Source organism: Pyrus communis, chromosome 13, assembly GCF_963583255.1.
Source record: "Pyrus communis chromosome 13, drPyrComm1.1, whole genome shotgun sequence".
In the NCBI taxonomy this organism is placed as follows: domain Eukaryota; kingdom Viridiplantae; phylum Streptophyta; class Magnoliopsida; order Rosales; family Rosaceae; genus Pyrus; species Pyrus communis.
In genome coordinates this window covers 3339274-3360573 of record NC_084815.1, presented here as the reverse complement: position 1 = coordinate 3360573, position 21300 = coordinate 3339274, and the positions used below count along the sequence as shown (strand labels likewise).

The 21300-nt window shown below is 35.5% G+C and overlaps 2 protein-coding genes across 3 annotated transcripts; both read left to right on the top strand.

Moving 5' to 3' along the window:
* Positions 1–65: 65 nt before the first annotated feature.
* LOC137712834 (probable sucrose-phosphatase 2) lies at positions 66–4886 on the top strand. 2 transcript variants are annotated; one of them, XM_068452004.1, is made up of 9 exons: positions 66–405; positions 879–967; positions 1053–1352; positions 1511–1612; positions 1767–1961; positions 2068–2358; positions 3840–4026; positions 4362–4408; positions 4491–4886. In XM_068452004.1, exons 1-9 carry the CDS (start codon positions 150–152, stop codon positions 4584–4586), a joined length of 1563 nt encoding a protein of 520 aa, XP_068308105.1. In that variant the 5' UTR covers positions 66–149; the 3' UTR covers positions 4587–4886. The 2 variants fall into 2 exon arrangements, with proteins under 2 accessions (XP_068308105.1, XP_068308106.1); XM_068452005.1 differs by having other exon boundaries at positions 273–405; positions 884–967.
* A 14236-nt stretch (positions 4887–19122) lies between these two features.
* On the top strand, positions 19123–19772 carry LOC137712080 (uncharacterized). The gene is made up of 2 exons (XM_068451226.1): positions 19123–19350; positions 19492–19772. Exons 1-2 carry the CDS (start codon positions 19188–19190, stop codon positions 19722–19724), a joined length of 396 nt encoding a protein of 131 aa, XP_068307327.1. The 5' UTR covers positions 19123–19187; the 3' UTR covers positions 19725–19772.
* Positions 19773–21300: the final 1528 nt, after the last annotated feature.

Genomic DNA, 21300 nt, shown 5'->3' with positions numbered 1-21300 from the left:
CTCAGCACAAAAATTATACGTTTTGAGCATGCAAGTAAGTTCACTCGAGCATGGGAGCCTCCTGGGTAACAAAAGCAATCTTAGAAGAAGAGGAAGCAATTGAACTCTTGTTTTGCCTTTTGACCCGCAGTGGTCCCCACACACATCACATGTCAACCTCCCCTCCGCAAGCTGCCACGTGTCCGAAGCACAAATGTAAGCTCTATTTCTTCACAAAAGAAGCGCCAAGGAATTTGGATCCGATTCGCTTTCCGATATCTGCTTCGCTCGTTCGTTGTATGCATACCTTTCAATCACTCACTTCGGCATCTCACTCTCTCCTTCCCCCAATTCCTCGAAAACCTAATAATCCCAATCTTCGATTCCCAATCGCTTCGAATCGGACTTTTGCTCTCAAGTTTCCAGGTGATTTCTGCAATTCCCGCTAATTGTTTGTCGCAATTGTTGTTAATTCGTTGCGTTTAGTTTCAATTTGTGGCAATCTGTTTGGTTGCCGGGAAAATTGTGTAGGGAGTAAAGAAAACTTGAGCTTTCGAGGTTGTTATTCGTTTTGAATTTCTCAATTGTTGTTCATCGCAATCGTATTGATTCATTGTGTTTAGGCTCATTTTCTGTCTGACTGTTTGGTTGCCGAGAAAATAGCGTCGAAACTGAGAGAGAACGCGGAGATTTGAGTTTTTGTTTATAAAAGACTCAGATTGAACTTCCGAAATTTGTTGGCTGAAGAATTTAACAAAAAATATGCTTCCTTTTTTTTTTTTTTTTTTTAATTTCAAACTTTGTATTTGATTGAGGGTCATCTTAACGAATTCGGATGTTTGGTTTTGGATTTCGAATGGTTTTACAGATGTTTGTATCTCTTGTATATTATAATTCAGTGCAGGTTTGCGTTGGATATAGGATAGTCATGGATCGGCTCGAAGCTCCTGCCCGGCTAATGATAGTTTCAGATCTTGATCATACAATGGTAGGTTCTGTAACTTGTTTTGTTATTGTGGTTTCGCTTCGTTCCCTTTCTGCAGCGATTTTAGTGGTGAATGCTTCAATTGCAGGTTGATCATCATGACACTGAGAACCTTTCCCTGCTCAGATTCAATTCTTTGTGGGAAGCGAATTACCGTTACGATTCTCTGCTGGTTTTTTCAACTGGAAGGTCACCGACACTGTACAAAGAATTGAGAAAAGAGAAACCCATGTTAACTCCCGATATAACAATAATGTCTGTAGGAACCGAGATAACATATGGTAACACAATGGTTCCTGATGATGGCTGGGTTGAGGTTCTGAATCAAAAATGGGATAGGAACATAGTCAAAGAGGAAGCCAGCAAATTTTCTGAACTTAAACTTCAGGTATATTATATATGTTACTGGCGTTGATTAGTGTCTCTCGTGGTGTCATGCCATGAATTCTGTTATAGACATGCATTGGAATAAACTGAAGTGAAATTCAAATAAGAAACTAGTTGTATATCAACTTTTTGAAGTATTAAACTTTATGCGGAATTCAGGCAGAAACAGAGCAACGGCCACACAAGGTTAGCTTTTATGTTGAGAAAGCCAAGGCTCAGGAAGTGACAAAGGCTCTTTCAGAAGTTTTTGAAAAGCGTGGGGTAAGATATAAATCTTAGACAGCATTTTTCATTTATACTGCAGACCTGCATTGAATCTTAGTTTATGTAAAGTGTTAAAGGTTATTACTTTCAGAGTACCATAGGTATTGTTGCTTTTGTTATTGACCTAAGTTGTTGCTTCATCTTTGGTTAGTTGGATGTGAAGATAATCTATAGTGGAGGAATGGATTTGGATATATTACCACAAGGTGCTGGCAAAGGACAAGCTCTTGCATATTTGCTTAAGAAATTTAAGAGTGAGGGAAGGCCACCTGTTAACACTCTTGTTTGTGGTGACTCTGGAAATGATGCTGAGCTTTTTAGCATTCCAGAAGTATATGGTGTCATGGTTTGTAGCTCAATTTGTTTCTCCTCATATTTAAGCACTATTTTCTTACAGTGAAATGTGGTTTTCCTCGTTAATCGGCATTATTTTGTTATTTATGATCGTACAGGTTAGCAATGCCCAAGAAGAATTGTTGCAGTGGCATGCTGAAAATGCTAAGGGTAATACAAGGATTATTCATGCAACAGAGAGATGTGCAGCTGGAATCATACAAGCCATTGGCCACTTTAAGCTAGGTCCAAGTTTGCCCCCAAGAGATATTGCAGATTTTTCTGACTATAAACTGGAGAATCCAAATCCTGGTCACGAACTAGTAAAGTTTTTCTTGTTCTATGAGAAATGGAGACGCGCAGAAGTTGAGAATTCAGAGATCTATTTGGCAAGTTTGAAAGCAGATTGTGTATGTTTATATCTTCCTTTCTCCTAAATACTGAGTTTTATGAAATTACAACATCTTATATTTATTGCATAAATTTATGCTGTCAGAAGATATTATCATTGTTTCCATTTCAGATTTGAACATCTTTTGAAATACTTCAAAATTTTTCTAGTTCAATTTGTAGTTAACAGATTACATGAGTTCTGGTTCTTTTCGTAAGTTGTGTAGAAAGAAAAAGTAAGTCACTTCTCATTTTGGATATGGCCTAGGGGTTAGTAACTTAGAATTCATATTTTTTTTCCCTTCCTATTCTTTTTTTTTTTGGTACAGAGGAGGGCAAAGCCTGGCAAGCAAAACAAAAAAGCTAGGCAAGAACAGCCCTAGGAAGGGCCCTGCCAATAGAATCAGAAACTAGAAAATTAGTAGCAGTGGTAGGAGGAGAAGCAAAAACATGAAGGCCAAGGGATAACCCATGACCCAAGTCAGCCATGTGATCAGCTGAGGCATTCTTTTCTCTATAGATATGAGTGACTTCACATCTCCAATCTTTTTTTTTATGGCTTCTTTGCAGTCAATAATGAGATTGTAGAGCCGGTGCGAAACCAAAATAGGATTTTGGATCAAAGTAACAGCATCCCAAGAATCACTTCCCTGCAACCCTCATCCCAAGCTATAGAAAGGCCCCTGAAAACACCCCAAAGCTCAGCTTCCATGATGGTTCCTCTACCCAAATTAGCAGCAAAACCCTTAATCCATTCCCCTTCAGAATTACGAATCAAACCTCCAGCACTTATGTGGCTAAATGGCTCTTTACAACTCCCATCTGTATTGATTTTATATCTACCAATTGGCGGGCAGATCCAATGGATTGAGATGATTTGTGTTGGAGGCTTTTTCAACTACATAATAAATCTATGACTCAAGCCCAGTTTGTAACACTCATTTATATACAAATAAAACTTGGTCGTGTTGTGATCAGACAAAGCAGTGGAGGTGAGTGTGTATGATGCCATATTACATGAGAGCTGAAGTTTTGGGGATCTATTGACGTTGACAGTGCGTGCTTCATGTTTATCACTATTGTCATTTTGGTATTTTGTTCTCTAAGACATCAAAATATGTGAAGATAGTGAACAGAAAAAAATGAAATTACCTGTCTACAACATCTGCATGCCAGAGTGTGAACTTGCTCAATTTTCTTATATGTATGTTTGCATTGTCCAATTACAACATCTTTATTATTAAACTCGTAAAGTTGTTTAGTGACAACATTTGATTCCAATTGACTGAAAAAAAAAACTGTCAAAACATTATTTTTCTGGTTTAATTTTGGGTTAAATCCTTGGATCGAGTAAACTTCTTCTGTGTACTTTTGTAAAAATAAACAGACCTTGGATATTTTGGTATTTAATTATTTCATATCATGTGTTGCCCTTTTGCATCACCTTAATTGTGTTCGTCTCATCAGCTGCTAACCTTTAATTATGTTTTCTTTGGGTCAGTCTCCATCCGGTACATTTGTCCATCCTTCTGGAGTTGAGCACTCTCTTTCTGACAGCATAAATGGTCTGAGAAACTGCTACGGAGACAAACAGGGAAAACAATTTCGGGTTTGGGTGGATGGGGTATTAGCTACACATGTTGGTTCAAACACATGGCTAGTGAAGTTCGATAAGTGGGAATTATCTGGTTAGACGCTCCCCCCCTTTCTCTCTTCTCCTTCTATTTAAGCAATCCAACATGTTTATACTATTTGATAAATATATGTTTAAAATTTAACAACATTAATATTTCTGAGAGAAGGCTTTGTGGAATATGCTGCATGCGACATCTTACTCATATCCTGCATTTGAAGATTTTAATGAAAATAAAATTGCATCCCTTTTCTGGACAAACATGACAATCATGGTCATTGACGTTGTAGGAAAAAGTTGTATATATTTAGACACATCATGACTATCTAAGTTGTAGCACCATATACGCGCAACTTGCTGCTGATCTGTTGACTCTACTCCTCATTGCAGGTGAAGAACGTTATGCAACAAAGGGAACAGCTGTTATAAGTTCAAAGGTGAGATATGAGATTGTGATTGGTTAATGTCCTCCAGCACTCCCGCCTTAACATTTTCTAAGATCAGATTATCGGGTTTCAGGGTTCCGGTGTGTCAGCTGGTTTCACTTGGATTCGAGTGCACCAGACGTGGTACAAAGGATACGAAGCAAAAGATGATTCAACGTGGTTCTTCTAAATTGTGATTGCAGGTTCATTTCAAAGATCTACAGCGCCCTGAAACTTCCTGTGTGAAAATAATTGCGTATGTTTAATATTCAAGTTTTCGGAAGTCATGTATGTAATCATCAACTACACGGACATGGTTACGAGATGAATAATTCAGTTAAAAAGAAATAACAGTAAGGCTGGTATTCATAGTCTAACGGCTTTCTTCGACATAAACGTTTCATAAACTTGAACAGATGACACAGAAGAATGACAATGATGTCAATGAATACTTACCTTTAATAATGTAAATTTGGTATTTTACGTAAAATTTACATATGCTATCATGTCTCCTAATTTCATAAATTGTAGCGATTTTGACAGTTCTTTTTTAACTGTACGCACCTCAAACTCAGAGGCTAAAGGAGTGTTCAAATCGTGAGGGACATAGCAAGCAAGCTTTCAGTTTTGTATTGGTCTTTAGATATAAAAACTAATGAATTAGAGTTATAGCTAGTAGCCCATAGTTGAGTTGGGCCTACTGGGCTACATCCTTTAGGGAAGTGTGAGTGGGAGTCCTTCATGAACGTGTAGAAATGGTGTTTCAGATGAAAAAAAAATATAAGAGTTTTAACGAAAAATCCACAGTACTGTTCATTTTAACGAAAAATCATATTTTTACATTAAAAAGTCAATCTTGGTACTATTCACTTTACCCTTTATTTTTTCCTTATTGTTAAAACTCAAAGTTTCCAAGTTCTTTTCATTAGTTTTCCTAAAAAAATACCAAGGAGATTATTTTTTAGATCATATTTTATAAATTATATGATGTGTCAGTTGATTTTTGAATTATATTTTTAATGATTTAATGGAAGAATCCAACAATTAATCATCATATCATATGATCAACAAAATACAGTAATTTCTCTAGCATCGCCCTTATAAAATTAACCACTCATGCAATGGTGGTGATGAGTTATTTAATATTCGTAATGAACTCTCTATTTTTGGTCAAAATTTAAGAAGAAATCTTTATGAATACATGACGTTGTAAACTCCAACTAATTTTGGTTGATCATTTTTTTGTGGTAAATAAAATAATGCTGCACCAAAGCAGCAATAACCCACACTAACTATTTATGGGGATATTCCATTCTCGTAAATAGACCATTAGTAGCGAAATGGGTGATTTTTAAGGAACTCAACTGAAGTCTAATAGTGAACTTAATTGAGTTGAGAGCCACTACATCGGGTTGACACAAATTCTTGAATCTACGGTTGTTCTGCTCTCCATACATAACACATGGTAGCAATAAGACACAACTTCAACACTATCAATGATAGAGATTTTTCCTTCCACCGGCTAGCATGCCACACAACAAAAAAAAAAGGCCAAAGGAGCCTTAGCCACAGGACACTGCACTTGAACAACACCGAAGACCAAATAGCAACAGTAAAAAGACACTCAAAGAAAAGGTGGCATTGAGACTCCATAGCACTAGAGTAGAGGACAGAAGTGACATGAGCCGATGAAGCAAATGTCAAAATCCTATCCATAGTACAAAGCTTACATTTAATGGCCAACCAAAGAATGAAACACATATTGAGAATATTTTGATTATACCATAAAAGTTTTGACCAACCTGCATTAGGCTTAGATTGCCAAAACCTATCCCAAACGGAAGCAGCAGAGTAGATGTTAGACGATGAAGGAGTCCATTATCATATCATCCAAGTTAGTATTTGGAACAATCTTCCAACAACTCTTGAGAAGAATTGTGAGGTCGACACCAATTAAAACCATTCAAAATATTGCAAATCAAAGCAGTTTTAGGCACTCCGAAATCAGCAATGATATTGCAACCCCAATTGACAAAAAAGGACCTAATTAATGTCAATTGTCATACCAAAGAGAGGTTCTCCTACCATCCCTAATTTTGTGGAAAACAAGAAGCCAAACAAAATCTCTCAAATGGAAAAACTTCGTCCAATTCAAGAAATTTTTCATTGTGACCGAAACATAGCTAATACATCATGTGTTTTTATACAAGTGGTGGTAAATTGTATTTTTTAAGTTATTAACTTTTTAACACACACATTCCACCATTTATATAATGATAAATAGTGTACCACCTCTTATACACGTCACATGGAAAATTCTCTCGTCCAATTCCAAGAGCAATTAATTTTGGGGGATCCCAGTCTGCCAAAAATTCATATTCTTTAAAAGACAGTCCTAGCCTAGGCCAAAATCTTTGGTTATGAATGGTAGACATCGTGAGTAAGAAGTGTCTCTCTCTGAAAGAAAACCATACCCTAGCAGCATCTCGCACCGCTGGCCCCTGCGAAGGCTTGGACTGGCGGCATCCTCACCTTTCCTCCTCCTAGCCATTTCCCCTTTCCTCCTACACCTTCCACAGCCGCCTCTCCTCCCCTCTCCTTCTTGCTTCCTTTTTTCCTTATTTCTCCTTTTTTTTTTTTTCCCTTCTTCATTGTTCTCAGCTTTCCTTGGGCTTGGTCCCAATTTTCTTTGAGCTTGTCTCATATATGAGTTTCATGCCCGTTTCTCAGCTTTCCCAGCAGGTTTCGGTGTTTTCCCGTTTCTCTCTCACCCATGTTTCTTCTCCATGCTTTCCCAAATCCCATTTTTGATCTAGCCATAAGCTTGCTCTTGAAGTGTTTGACCCGATTGGTTCCCTAGATCCACACCTCACAGCCCCTTGCCTTACCGGCTTGCCAGAAAATCTGGGTGAAGTGTGGAACGATTTGCGTCGTAATAAGGGTGTTTTACATACCCCCTTCAACCCTCCCTTTTTTTCTTTTTTTTTTTTGATTTGGTTCTCTGGTTCTCTTTGCAAGTTTTGCTGTCGACGGTTTGGATCTCAGGGTTTGATTTGGTTCGGTGTTTCAAGATTAATATTATGGTTTGTGTGTGATTGTGGATTTGGTGCAAGCATCGTGGTACGGCGAGCTGCTCTTCGATGTTGGAGATTAGGGTTTCTTTTGTTGCTTTGTTTCTTTTGCTGGGCATAAGCTTGGTTGGGCCGCCCTACATTAGTAACACCTTGACCAGAAAGCTTACTAAGGACTTTCGAGCCCTTTGCTCAATGTTGATGAGAATTTTCTTAGCTAAATGATACTCTCCACAAAACATATACGGTCCAATAACATGTCAGCTTAAATATATGACCAAGTGATGAAAAAAGAAAAAAGAAACACTGAGTAGGTACACATGCATTAAGTGGTTGGTCGTATATTTAGGATTACGATTCTCTTCCTTCCTTTTTTTCATCTTCTTTCATCTTCTTTTCTCATATTCTCTTATTTTGTCTTTTTCTTGTTATAAAAAATTAATATAAAATATTGACGTCGCTTAACCATGATCATTCAAATAAGAAATGAGAAAAAGGAAGGAAAAAAAAAAAAAAAGGAAAGAATTTTACTTTGTATATTTAAGCTTACATGTGCAAGCATGCATACAGGTGCACTAAACCATGCCCTCACACGTAAACACTCCCTCAATCCAATTTCCCACTCGTCAAAGTCAAAGTTGCCCTTCACGACAAGTACGTACAGTATGGGAAAACATAAATCAAACATTCAAAGTATCCACTTACTGTCCAAATTCCAGTCCCATTCCGTCGTTACTAATGTATTTAATTGAAACCTTATTAGTTTTTAGATTTTGATTGAGGTTTTTAACATTGATATAATAATGAATTTACATGTCCGTTACATAAATTTTAAAATAAAAATTAATAATTGATTTAGGATTTTAGTACTCACACCTTTATTAAACTCATAAATAATTTTCAATTTTCCAAAATAAAAAAAAAATAGAATAAGTTTGTACCCCTTAATTTTTTTAAAAAAAGGTTTCTAATTTTTTAATCTTATATGTACCCATTCATGTAATTTTTTAATTTTTTTTAATCTTAAAATGTATCCATTCTTAAATATACGAATTTGTTGTAGTAAAATGTACCTTTATATATATATATATATATATATATATATATATATATATAATCTATTCAATTTTTTTCTAATCCATTTTAAACTTATATGGGTACATTCTTTTTCTTGATTTGAGAATGTATCCATGTCAAGTTTAACCAAAGAAATTTACTAATGTTATTAAGCCTAATATCTATTATTTTTTGTGTGGTTCTGAAGAATGTACCTTTATTTTGGTACAATAATTTTTTTGTTAATTTTTTATGAATGTACCCATGTTTATACACACACACACACACACACACAATATATTGGAGAGTATAATTTATATTTTAATAATTTTAATCCACAAATTATGGGTTTTATTTATTTAAAATCTCATTAATACAAACAACTATAAATTTCAATTTTTAATTTAAAAAATATAATAACCTACATAGAAATACATTATTACATTAATTTCAAGAACTTCGATAAAAAATTAAAAACTAACAAGGTTTCAGTCAAAGAATATTAATTGTTGTGGATCTCTTATCTGAGAAAGACTGAGAGACCAATAGTGGGGTTGTTATGAACTCGCAATATATACATATATGGGTTTTAGAACCGTGTACGGGCTGCTGTTCCTGTCCTTCTCGTGCGCCTGTATCATACTCATCCACCTAATGCTCCACCCAGTATTCTACTACACCACCTGAGAAACTCTCAGAAGTGAAAAGTTGATTAGAGCTGCAGGTGAAACATGGGTTAGCGCACAAGATTCATACTTGTCGGTTTGGTATTGTATTTATACTTCAATATTCCAATTGGGTTTGTATTTGTTTATTGATGCATATATGTGTGTTGTAATGGCATATTACAATAATTCAATTGTATATTTATGAAATTAGTATATGTTGTAAGTGAGGATGAATTGTGTGTGTGTTTGAATTGTTAACTTGGTGTGATTTAATATCATAGGCATTGATCATGTAAGTTAATGGCTTGATCTATATTTTCTCTTACTTTCTTTGACAAAAACTTGGCGGTACCTGATTATGTACGTATTGTATGGTGATTTTAAGTACGTGTAAGTAAGAAAACAAGTAAATTTCAGCCGCCCATGATTGATGGGCTTCAACCAAAGTTAGGAGAAATACTCTGGGGATATATACCTGACTACGGTATTCATGATAAACTTGTGACACTCTTATTTAGGCTCCATTTGATATTGATTTTTTTTTTGGTACTAAAAATTACTTTACTTTAAAGTTAAGTATAAAAAATGTCTACTAAAAATAAAATATCATATTTATTTTAAAAACAATGACCTCTAGACAGACATGTAACGGAAGTTGCTTTTAAAAGCTATTTTAATAAAAAAGCAAAATTGAGCCTTTAATGAATATTTTCAATTGCTGTCATACCTTCATTACTTTTTTTAAAAAAACATTATTTAACCTTCTATACACATTTTGTCCCTTAGAGAATAAATTGACCTCTACCACATACCACAAGAAATACTAACCTTACACCATCACTACTATTACCATCACCATTGTTACCACCATCACCACCATGACCACAACCTCCATAGTCACCACAACCACAACCGTCACTAGCATCATTGTCACCACCATCACCGGTAATCCAGTAGATAAAGTACATTACATAGTCCGTTTTATGGATTGACAACTTACTATTGTCACCACCATCATGACCACAAACTCCACCACTGTCACTACAACCACAACTGCCACTACCACCATTGTCGCCACCACCATTATAACCACAACAACCACCACTACCACCACAATCAGAATCGTCATCACCACTACCATTACCACTATTGTCCCCGCCTCTGTTGTCGTCGCCCTCACTCCTACTACTATGTCCATTTTGTCATTTTATACAATTATATTAATTTTATATTAACATTTACCAAACATTACATTGCCTTTAATACTATCAACACTTTTAAAATACAGTTAATCAAACGCTCATCTACTTTATTTTACATCTAATTAATCTTCAAGCGCAACATAAACAGTTTTTAAAAAAAGCACATCAATCCCAAATTATCCCTTACTCTCTTATTAAGGTCTTATTCTACTCGTTATTGGTTCTACTTGGAATGAAAATTTTCCTAACAAAGCAATCCCACCCACATATGTGTTTGATATAGTAGACAACAAGATTCTAAAAGACACTAGGCACTAGTCGGGAGGCGGGCTAGGGTCTAGCGCCTAGGCAGACTAGGTAGATTTAAGTAAATCTATTATATTTCATGTAAATAAGTGTCTCTTTATACTTAAAATATATATAATTACATCATAAAATACAAAATAGAATGACATATATATTATGAAGTATTAGAACATAATGAAAACATGGGGAACAAGCATATAATGTGTGTTTGTTTAAGTATTCAACAAATCTCTTAAAATTTATTGAAAAAAAATAAAATGCAAAATGAAAGTTATCTATTTTATGTCGAAATGAGTCGCAATCTAGGCGGATGTCTAGGCGGGTCTGTGCGGTCTAGGCGGGTGCCTAGGCGGTCTAGGCGAGCGCCTTCGTAGGTCTAGACGTCCTTTCTTAATTTTCAAATGTCTAGGCATTAATTGGGGTGGTGACCAGCCGGTTAGCGCCACCCAAAACAATGGTAGGTAGAACAGAAAATTGTCATGATCTGTCTTGAATTTCATTTTATTTTATTTCTCTTAAGTTGTTAAGTTAAAAAATGCTTCTAGAATGGATAAATAGAAACACCACCTTGTGTTTTGAGTATACTAAAAAAATTCTCTCTTTATGTAAGTCTTATTGATTGATTGATGTTATGCAAGTCTTGTTGATTGATTAATGTTATATATGCAAGTAGTGTTCATTGATTAATGAAATCCCAATAGACCTGAACAAAAGCAAACAAGAAAATGCTACATTATTCTAAATCGACTTTTTTTCTTTCCAAGCCACCAAATATATAAATCATATATACGAATGTGGATTCTTTAGTCTATACCGTGAAAAGGTCAATTCTTAAGGGATTGTTGGCAATAATTCATAATTTTCAAATACAAGGAAGTTATTTAACACGAGAACTAAGGGGCAGTTTGATAACTATTTTTTTCTTAGTTTTTACTTTCTTTTTTTTTATTGAAACTTGAAATCTTGTTTTTACTTTTTGGTTCTCAGTTTTTGTTTTTAAAAAGAAAAAAAAACTGAAAATTGAAAGCAGTTACCAAACATGATTTCAATTAAAATAAAAAAAACTGAAAATGAAATTGGTTATCAAATGAATTATAAATTATTCAATACTTATTAGTTTGTTTGTTTTTGAGAAAAAAAATATATAATATTTCATCATTAAATAAAGGACATTATATAGACATGTTCGAGAACAATTCAATGCCCAAAGATTTGCAAACTGAATCTACAAATACTGTAATAAGTATGACTAATTGCAATGTAATCAGCAGACTTTTAGCACTTCATCAAAGTAAAAATACAAATATGGACCAAAAATCTCAAATAGATTTGGTTTAATCTTTTTAGCCAGGCAAATGCCATACTACTAATAAACCTATCCTACATATGGATTTCGTGGATTAAAATCTTGGGTGGTGCTATGTTCACACACCTCTTTTACTGATCTCCACATTTTTCTTAAATTTTCAACGTCGGTTCAAATGGTTGAAGAAGATTATAGGACAAAATTAACAAGTTGTGCAAAAGGTAAAAAGAGATGTGAATATAACACCACCCTTTCCTTTTACTCACAGATCTAAGTACTAATATATCGTCTTCAAAGGATGTATCCTCCTGGTAAACCTACCTTAGATTTCCTTGAATTGCTCATAATGCATACTCATGGTTACCTTTTCTTTTTATTAAAGTCTCACTCATGCTTACTTCAGTTAAAAAGAAAGTTTATGGAATGAAGTGTCGTTGGCATTGACCCTTGATATTACAAAGGATTGTGTGTTTGTCAATGCTTTTCATAATCAAAGGCAAACCCCACACACGTAGAGATAAGAAAAGATTAAACTCTAGAAATTAATCTCTGTAACTTAATACTTTTTGTGAATGATGGAGAGAGGAAAAATCATTTTTAAGGATGATAATAATTAGTTATATCTTGTAGAAATCTTCTCTATTTATAGAGAATTAAGTGACTTTCTAAATTGATTGAGTAGCCATGCAAATAAGCAGGCATATAGTTCAAACCTCTTGATCCCCCTTGATCAAGAGGTATCTGCTCATTTGAATTATGTCAGATGACTTTTTAGGTAGAATCATCTGTAAAAAATTTATGCTAAATTAAAGGTATTTTTGTTCAATGAAGCCTTTTACTTTTCATTTAGGGGTGTGATATCCACACACCCCATGTTACTTCTCTCACACCCTTCTAATTTTCGGTCGTCAGATCGAATGATTTGAAGAAGATCAACGGACAGAAATGAACAAGGGATGTGTGAAAAGTAATTTCGGGTGTGTGGATAGCACACCCCTTCATTTAACAGAGATTTTTCATGAAATGACCAAAATGATTAATAGTGGACAAACTTAAAGACCGCTTCAATCGATTTTCAATGTCCATAACCAAAATGAGGAGTTATATTAATCTCAATGACCATTTCAGTTAAAAAGCTTAATTCATATTGTTTCGTTTCAAAACTCTTTAATTTTTTAATTTAACACAAATACGGGCAATCGGTCGTGAGACACAAAGTTTGAAAACTTTGAGAATCTGTCAAACCCATTGACCTCCATAGTGGTTGGCCCGTAGCTATTGTATTAAGAAGAAGCAAAGACTTAAGCGCTAGCCCTAGTGGGCGAGGGTGGATGAAAATGCCAAAAGTTTGTTTCCCATAACAAATTACAAAAACAAAGACTTGAGACTAAATTTATGATTTTATCATCATTATTGGAGAAGTCTTAGATGCGTACAATTCATTCAAGTTAACCTAAATACGTATTTTTTTAAGATGTATAATTCAAACACGACTCAATAGTATACAGCATAATTAACGACAAAACCACTTTATTTATTTGTTTCTTTTTGCTAAAAAAAGAAGGTAAATACGTACAAGGCACAAGTACAAATTAGAAGTCATTTTCATTGCTTGTTACTCTTTCATTTTTCCTTTTCTCTATAGAATAAATTTATTGAACTCCTTTTGTTTTTGGTTGGTGTCTAGGCCTGTTTGATGAAGGTAGAACAGAAGTTTGGCACAAAAGAAATAGTTATATCAAACAAACAAAAGAAATAGTTTTCTTTCTATTTTTTTAAATTTATCACTAACTACAAAATAAATAAATAAATTGTTGCAGTCCTATTGGATTAGAAATGTGATTGTATAAATCTTAGTATATCTAGAAGTATCTTTGTATATTCCCTTTAGTAGTTTAATTCCTATTGAAGTTGTAATCCTAATAGAGTAAGGATTTAACCTTCTCCACTACTATAAATAAAGGCACAATGAGGTGATACAACACACACCTCAGAATTACATCTCTCTCTTCTCTCTATGTTGTTGTCGGCCCCTCTTCCTCTCTGTCCTAAATATAGTTCAGTCAAATAGGCCTACAACACGTTATTGTCAGAAACTAAGGAACTGAAGGATCATGGAGGAGGCTTTCTTCTACAATATCAAAGGCTTTCAATTATTTTATGCCAATCAGGTTCTTCTCAAAATAAATTAAGATATTTGAAAAAACCTTGAAGCATGAAAACATTTCCAATGATGCATGAACCCCTTATATTTATATTTTCCTTCCAATTATATATATTGTGTATGTGTTCATATATTTTGTCAATATATATTGTTCATGCAATACGCAATTATGATATGTGGAATTTGTGAGTCAAAGCATCGAAATTTATTTAGAGGCAATTACGGTTTTACCCTAGATTTCGAAAAAAAATAAAAAATAAAAAATAAAAAAAATAAAAAAGAAGAAGAAAATTTTGGGATTTTGCGACATAAGCCGCAGCTCATCGCCGTCGTGCCCCATCACTAGCTTGCAGCCCAGCTGCGTGGAGCACCTTGGGACGACATCGTTTCGACGTCATGAACCTCGGCAGCAGCATGACACCCAGGCCTTTTTGAAACGAGCTTGCAACCCTAGCCCATTCCAGCAAGCCTGCAGCTTTGCTGTGCTTGCCCATGCTCCCCTGGCCCATCTTCAGCATGCCTGAAACCTGCTGGGCTCGTCCCCTTGCCCTGGCCCGCCTGCAACAGCTTTCTTGGCTGCTGGGCTTGCATAGTCACCACCCAACCACAAAGCCAACTTCGGCTGCCTTCCTCAAAAATTACGTATTATAACGTATCAAAGTTTAGTGACGATCCAACAGTCGGATCGTCGATTGCTATAATAATCAAGTGGTGGACCTTAATGGAACTAAGTTCAAAAGATGGAATTCGTCAATCAGACTTCACCAATGGAATCAGGGTATTCAAATTTTGCCTAGAAAGGTCAGGGGACGTCTCGGCCCACGTGCCTCCGCAGGTGGCGATTGGTCGCCCCGACTCGCCGGAAAATTTAACTATTTCTAAAAATTCTCAAACTTCACAGAATTAAAGATCTCAATGAGTAGAGCAACTTTCATACCTATGACTAAGGCCAATTTGGCCAGGAAATGTCCCAATTTCATGAAAACCTGCCAGAAACCCTATAAAGGGTGATTCTTGATTCAACTTCAAACAAGCTCCTATGCCTCCAAGGTTGATTGGGCTTTGTTTCTGGGTTCATGGAGAGTCTATTAGTGGTGTTAATTGAATGGAAATGTTTCAGGTTTGGTGGATCTCTACCGAGGGTCCTCACGACACCCATAGTTCTCGTCGGGATGTTTTCCCCAAAATACAACCAAATTCTTTATAATTTTAGGTGGAAAAGGAAGAGGGAGTGTAGTGGAATGTTTTCTAGGTGATGGATGGTGACAATTTGATGGAAAAACCGACGAAAATTGCCAGAAACAATGGCGGAACCCGATTGGGTCGCGTGTCAATGGGGAACCCAGCGGGTTCTTCTCATTTTCTCCTTTTCTCTTTTTTCCTCCTTTCCTCTTTTCCCATTAGTTCTCCTCATTTTCTCCCTTCCTCATTGGTCTGGTTCCTCCCTCCTTTCTCTTATTTATCCTCCATCTCCATCTTAACCGACCATATTTTTTTCTTTTAATCTGGGCCACACAAGTGGCTCCACAAGATTTTGCTCCAAAAATTTGGAGCATTCAAGAAAATAAAAATTCACTAAAATGCCCCCGACTTTAAACGTTAATATCTCATTTGTTATAACTCCAAATCACGATCTGTTTGTGCCCACGCGTCCGTAGCGACGAGTACTATAGGAATACACCAAGAAAAAGAACATTAAGTGACATGACATGGCAGTCAACAAAAGTCAACATTTTGTCTCAAAGGCCATTTTCGTAAATTCACCTTTTTTAAAATTATAAAAATCATAATAATTGGGAACGGGTCGTTACAACGCCTATGGTCGTTTGGACTCTAGATGCTAAACAAGATCCTTTTCGTCTCAAGGAGGATGAGGAAGAGATTATGGAGCTTGAAGTTCCATACCTAAGTGCAATTGGTGCTTTATTGTATTTGGATTAATGCACTAGACCCGACATCTCCTTCACTGTTAATCTTTTGGCTAGATACAACAATGTGCCAACACATAGACATTGGAATGGTGTTAAAGACATTTTCTGCTACCTCAAGGATACGATAGATTTGGGCTTGTTCTACACCCACGAATCCTTGAGAGGAGTCGCCGCCCCCCTTGGTCATCGGGTTGGTTCTCGCCTCGTTGGTTACACAGATGCTGGTTATCTGTCTGACCCGCATAGGGCACGTTCTCAAACTAGCTATGTCTTTACCGTTGGAGACACCGTTATATCTTGGAGGTCTACCAAGAAAACGCTAGTTGTGACTTCTTCGAACCATGGTAAGATTCTCACATGTACAACAAGTTTACAATTTAACACAACATAAAATGCAAAATAGGAGGAAAATGAGGAAATATAGTAATGTAAGACACTAGGCAATTTTTTAGAACATTGCTTGTATAGGAAATTTGAGAAAGATAAAATGAAAAATAAAAGAATACATAAATAAATATTTATCATAAAAAATGAGTATTATGTAAAATTTTAAAAATTTTCTAGGATCATCGGGCCTCACAAGACTTTTAATAAAAGAAACCCTTTGTTAAAAAAAAATAAAACAAAATAAAAAATAAAAAAATAAAAGAAACCCTAACCACAAATCAATAGCCATCAGCCGCCCACCTCACTTTTCTCTCAAATGGCTAAATTTTCTAGATGATTGGGCCAAAGAAATAGTTAATTAATAAGTTTTTAAATATTTTTGCTTTTACCCAGCATGGGAGACTAGGATTCACCCACCAACTCCTTAATCCTTGTCCATCTAATAGCTTTAATATAATAGGGTCTCTCTACAAATCGTGAACTCTCTCTCGTCTCACTCTCTGCAATTTACTCTCATCCTCCTCTCTAATTTTGTCTCTGCATAAACCACCTTCACTCCCATCCTCCTCCTCTGAGGTTTGTGCAGAACCCACCTTCAGAACCACCTTATGTAGAACCCATCCTTCACTTAGCAAAGCATAACGATAAGTTTGAGGCTGTTGAAAATTGCATATGCAAGTTGCAGATGGTGAATTAGTTGTAGATGGTGACGAATCGAAAATTGCAAAACCCGCCTAGACTACTGCCTAGGGCCGCCTAGACCGCTTGGAGCGCCTACTGAGCGCCTAGGCAGCCGCCTAATCCTCTCTGCTTTTTGTGAACGTCCTGGCTAGAATCTGAGTGGGACTCCACCGTCAAGCGCCTAACGCCTAGGCGCTGCCTACAGCGATTTTTAGAACATTGAGTAAAAGTGTAATGTTAAAAAGATAAAATTTATAAATAAATGATATGTCACCAATAAGAATGAACACGTTTATCAATGTTTAAATAATAATTCAATTATCAAATTTCGTGAGTGCTTTTGGTTGAGAGTAGTCATGGAACGTATTCGAAGCACTAGTGGTCTTTCTTTCATCATTAACCTTCCTACGATGATCTTTGAAGACAACGCATCATGTATCAAGCAATTAAAGAAATGATACATCAAGGGAGACAACACCAAGCATGTAGCGTCGAAGTTCTTTTATTCTCACCAGCAACAACAACATCAAAACATTGAAGTCAAGCAAATTCGTTCCCAGGACAACCTGGCTGATTTCTTCATTAAGTCATTGCCCAAGTCTACTTTTCAGAAGCTCATCCAAAGAATCGGTATGTGTAAATTATCTGAGTTGAATTGCTTGTAGTTCTCTTATTTGGAAGTTATGTCTAACTCAGGGGGAGTATCCTGAAGCATACTCACTTGATCTTAATGTACTATTTTTCCTTTGATTAAAAGCATTTTTCTCACAGGGTTTTTGCTACCTAATGAGGTTTTAATGAGGCACCCATCCTAAGATGATCATACTCCATTCAGTTCACTATTTTCATTTTGTTTGACGTTTGTTTTAAGACATTATGCATACTTCTCACTTTTCTCCTTAGTCTATGGGATTTTACCTATCTTAGGTTTACCATAGTGAGGTTTTGTGAGTTTTACTACCCATGCATACTTTCTTTTAAATTTGAGACTCGCATTCACCCGTTGTGTCGACAACTTCATCAACTGTTCTACCTTATCTGCTGAAGATCTGATGCGATGTTTTGTTTGAGTATTTACGTACTCAATGGGGAGTGTTGCAGTCCTATTGAATTAGAAATGTGATTGTGTAAATCCAAGTGTATCTAGGAGTATCTTTGTATATTCTCTTTAGTAGTTTAAGTTCTATTAGAGTTGTAATCCTAATAGGGTAAGGATTTAACCTTTCCTACTACTATAAATAAATGCACAATGGGGTGATACAACACACACTTCAGAATTACATCTCGCTCTTCTCTCTCTGTTGCCGCTGGCCCATCTCCCTCTCTGTCCTAAATACAGTTCAATCAAATAGGCCTACAACAACAATAGTAAATTGGATGATTATTCTTACCCAAAATTTATTTTAAGACATTTTTTTCCTAGTAAATTCGTTTTATTTTAAGACTTTGTACCCTATAAAGAATTGAATCTATTATTTTCCTGGTCACCAAAATTATAATTAAAAGTAGTAACTGACTCATAAGGCAACTCACCAAGTTTGATTTGCGGTTTTAACACCAAGAATCCAGATAAAAACAGCAGGTTTGTTACTTGTTGCCAATTAACGTTAGCACTTAAAGGCAGAGGATAAATACAGGCAGAAAATAAAAAAACAATTAACTATTAACAACACTTAATTAATTCAAGTCTTAACCAATGAAATCAGTTAAGCCGTCTTTTTTTTTACTGGGTCTTACAATTTTAGGCACATTCCTCATTAGCATGGTCAATGTCATGTTTTCTTGTATACATCGCCGATTCTAAACCGCTTTATTTTTCTCTTTCTCTCGCACTATATATACAATCTCCCACCAACTTTCATTCCTCACCAGTTTCTTATTTTTCTCTTTTTTTGTAATTGTTTTACTATGAATTTCTTGGGCTTTTTCCATGTCCTTGTTGATACAAAAAAAATCTCATGATAGTGTTTGGTCCAAATTAAACATTTTGATTCTAGAGAGAAAGAGAGAGAGAGAGAGATGGAGAACTCTATTGGTGTAGGGTTCATGGCTGTTTTTGCTGTATCTGGAAGCGTGGTTGTTCTTGCCCATCAACTCCACAAACGGCTTCTCTCCGATTTCATGAAGAATATTGAATCTGAACTTGGTGGTTTTCTCTCCCCCCACAAAAGATTGGCAGCTGGTAAGTCAACCTTCACTAATTTTCTCGTCCTCGTATTTTGTTTCCAGAAAATTTTAGCAATGCCTTATGAACTTCTGACTCGCGTCACCTTTCGCACGAACCGAAAGTCTAAATTATATATTTTTATTTTTGGGTACTTAGGAGGATCTGAGAAAGTGCAAACCAAGAAGAGTGTTAGGTTTGCAGAGGATGTTGTGGAACCATCATCAAATAACAAAGAGTACCGCAAGAGGAGGTACGGTAATAATACAAAGCAGGCTAAAGAGGGTTCTGGGAATCATAAAATGGAGGACAACAGCATGCCACTCAATAGGCAAGCTCTTTACAAAGGGATCATTGAATCTAAGGCCCTCAAGGGCACACATGTTTTTTAATATATAATCGTTGTTGGTTTCGAGTCGTGTTAACTTGCATATTTTCATTTTGTAAATTAAGAGTTCTTTTGTATAAATTGATTTTTTTTTTTTTTCTCTTTTTTTTGGGTCGAAACTTTTTTTTTTTTTTTTGTATGAATTGCATTTTTTTTCTCTTTAATCCCTCTCTAAAAAAACAATAAAAGGTGATGAAGAAGTTACGGGGAGGTCAAATGTATATATTTTCTCTGTACTCATCATTTAATTTTTATATGATGATGAAATTATGAGACGAAAATGTATACCTTCTGCTGTACTAATAAAGACTTTCTCAAGATTTTGTGATCCATAGATTTAGTTCCATGGATGCGAAAAGTCTGTTAGGTAATGTGGGAGATGGAAGAACAAACATTCTTTGTTTGAATAAAAGGGTAATTTGGTTGTTCATTAGTTGACCAAAGCCTAGGAATTGTCAAAGATGATTCCATAGAAAGACTGGCACGTACTGCAGGACTCAGTCTTTGCTTGTATTTGTACTGTGTTATGTTTCTGGATCTCGTACATAAAATGATAGAAATAATACAGTCTGCCTGCATTTTTTGTTTTTTACTTTAACGTCCCCGGTGATTTCGTAGTTTGATTTTGTTTTATAACCGTATGCTTCAAATAGGAGCAGTGTTCTCTTATTTTCTTCAGACTAAATTTGGGTTGCACATTATAATATTTTCACACGTTAACAAATAGTATGGTACGAGAACACTTTCGTCGATATGATAATGTGCATACAAAGACCATAAATTTAGGAAAACAATTTTTCTTAAACATAATAAAATGCATGAATTGATCATCTTCACGATTACACATATTTGGAAATGTAAAATCAAAAACTTATTGCACACACTATAATAACAGGAAAATACAACAAAAATTCAAAGGATGATACATGCATTCACATTACCAATGGGGATGGATAGGAATCTTTGTTTTCTCTCTTAATTTTTCTTATTTGGGTAGATTATTGTTTTGGACTCTATGGAAATCTTCAATGGAGAGGGATTCAAAAACTAAAAAATTGTCTGATTTGTGCAAAAGTTCAACTACAATGGAAGGTTGGGCTATAATTTTGTGAAACCCACCAAACCATTATTTGGCCAAAAGAGCTGGCTGGCTAAGGGCTAGTTTGGTATTGTTGTGCTTTGAAAAAAAACTGTTTCTGCTGTGCTGTGAGAATAAGTATCAGAGTGCTTGGTAAATTTTTCTGTAAAAGTTCTTTTTGAAAAAAAAAAAAAAAAAGCAATATTATAGTGTTTGATAAACTTTTATGTAAAACAAATGTGAAAAAAACTGGTTTTTCAAAGCTGGGTTTTGCAGCTTTGTGTTTTTAGTTTTTTAGCTTTTTTTTTATAGCCATTTTTTTCAGAATCACCTCAGTACCAAATTAGGGCTAAGTCCAACCTCCCTCCCAACCCGTCTTCTAGGGCCCAACTCATCTGCTTCAATAAATTATTCAAATTCAATGGCTAAATTCCAAAGCATCCAACGGCTAGGCTTGGAACATCAGAGTAGAGGTCATGAACATGTGAGTTATTTGGCTTCA

Excerpts from the sequence above, each read along its gene's own strand:
- LOC137712834 (XM_068452004.1), top strand. The coding sequence starts at position 150 with ATGTCAACCTCCCCTCCGCAAGCTGCCACGTGTCCGAAGCACAAATGT. Across the intron at positions 968-1,052 it reads CAGATCTTGATCATACAATG|GTTGATCATCATGACACTGA; the intron begins GTAGGTTCTGTA and ends CTTCAATTGCAG. Across the intron at positions 4,027-4,361 it reads CGATAAGTGGGAATTATCTG|GTGAAGAACGTTATGCAACA; the intron begins GTTAGACGCTCC and ends TCCTCATTGCAG.
- LOC137712080 (XM_068451226.1), top strand. The coding sequence starts at position 19,188 with ATGGAGAACTCTATTGGTGTAGGGTTCATGGCTGTTTTTGCTGTATCT. Across the intron at positions 19,351-19,491 it reads CCACAAAAGATTGGCAGCTG|GAGGATCTGAGAAAGTGCAA; the intron begins GTAAGTCAACCT and ends TTGGGTACTTAG.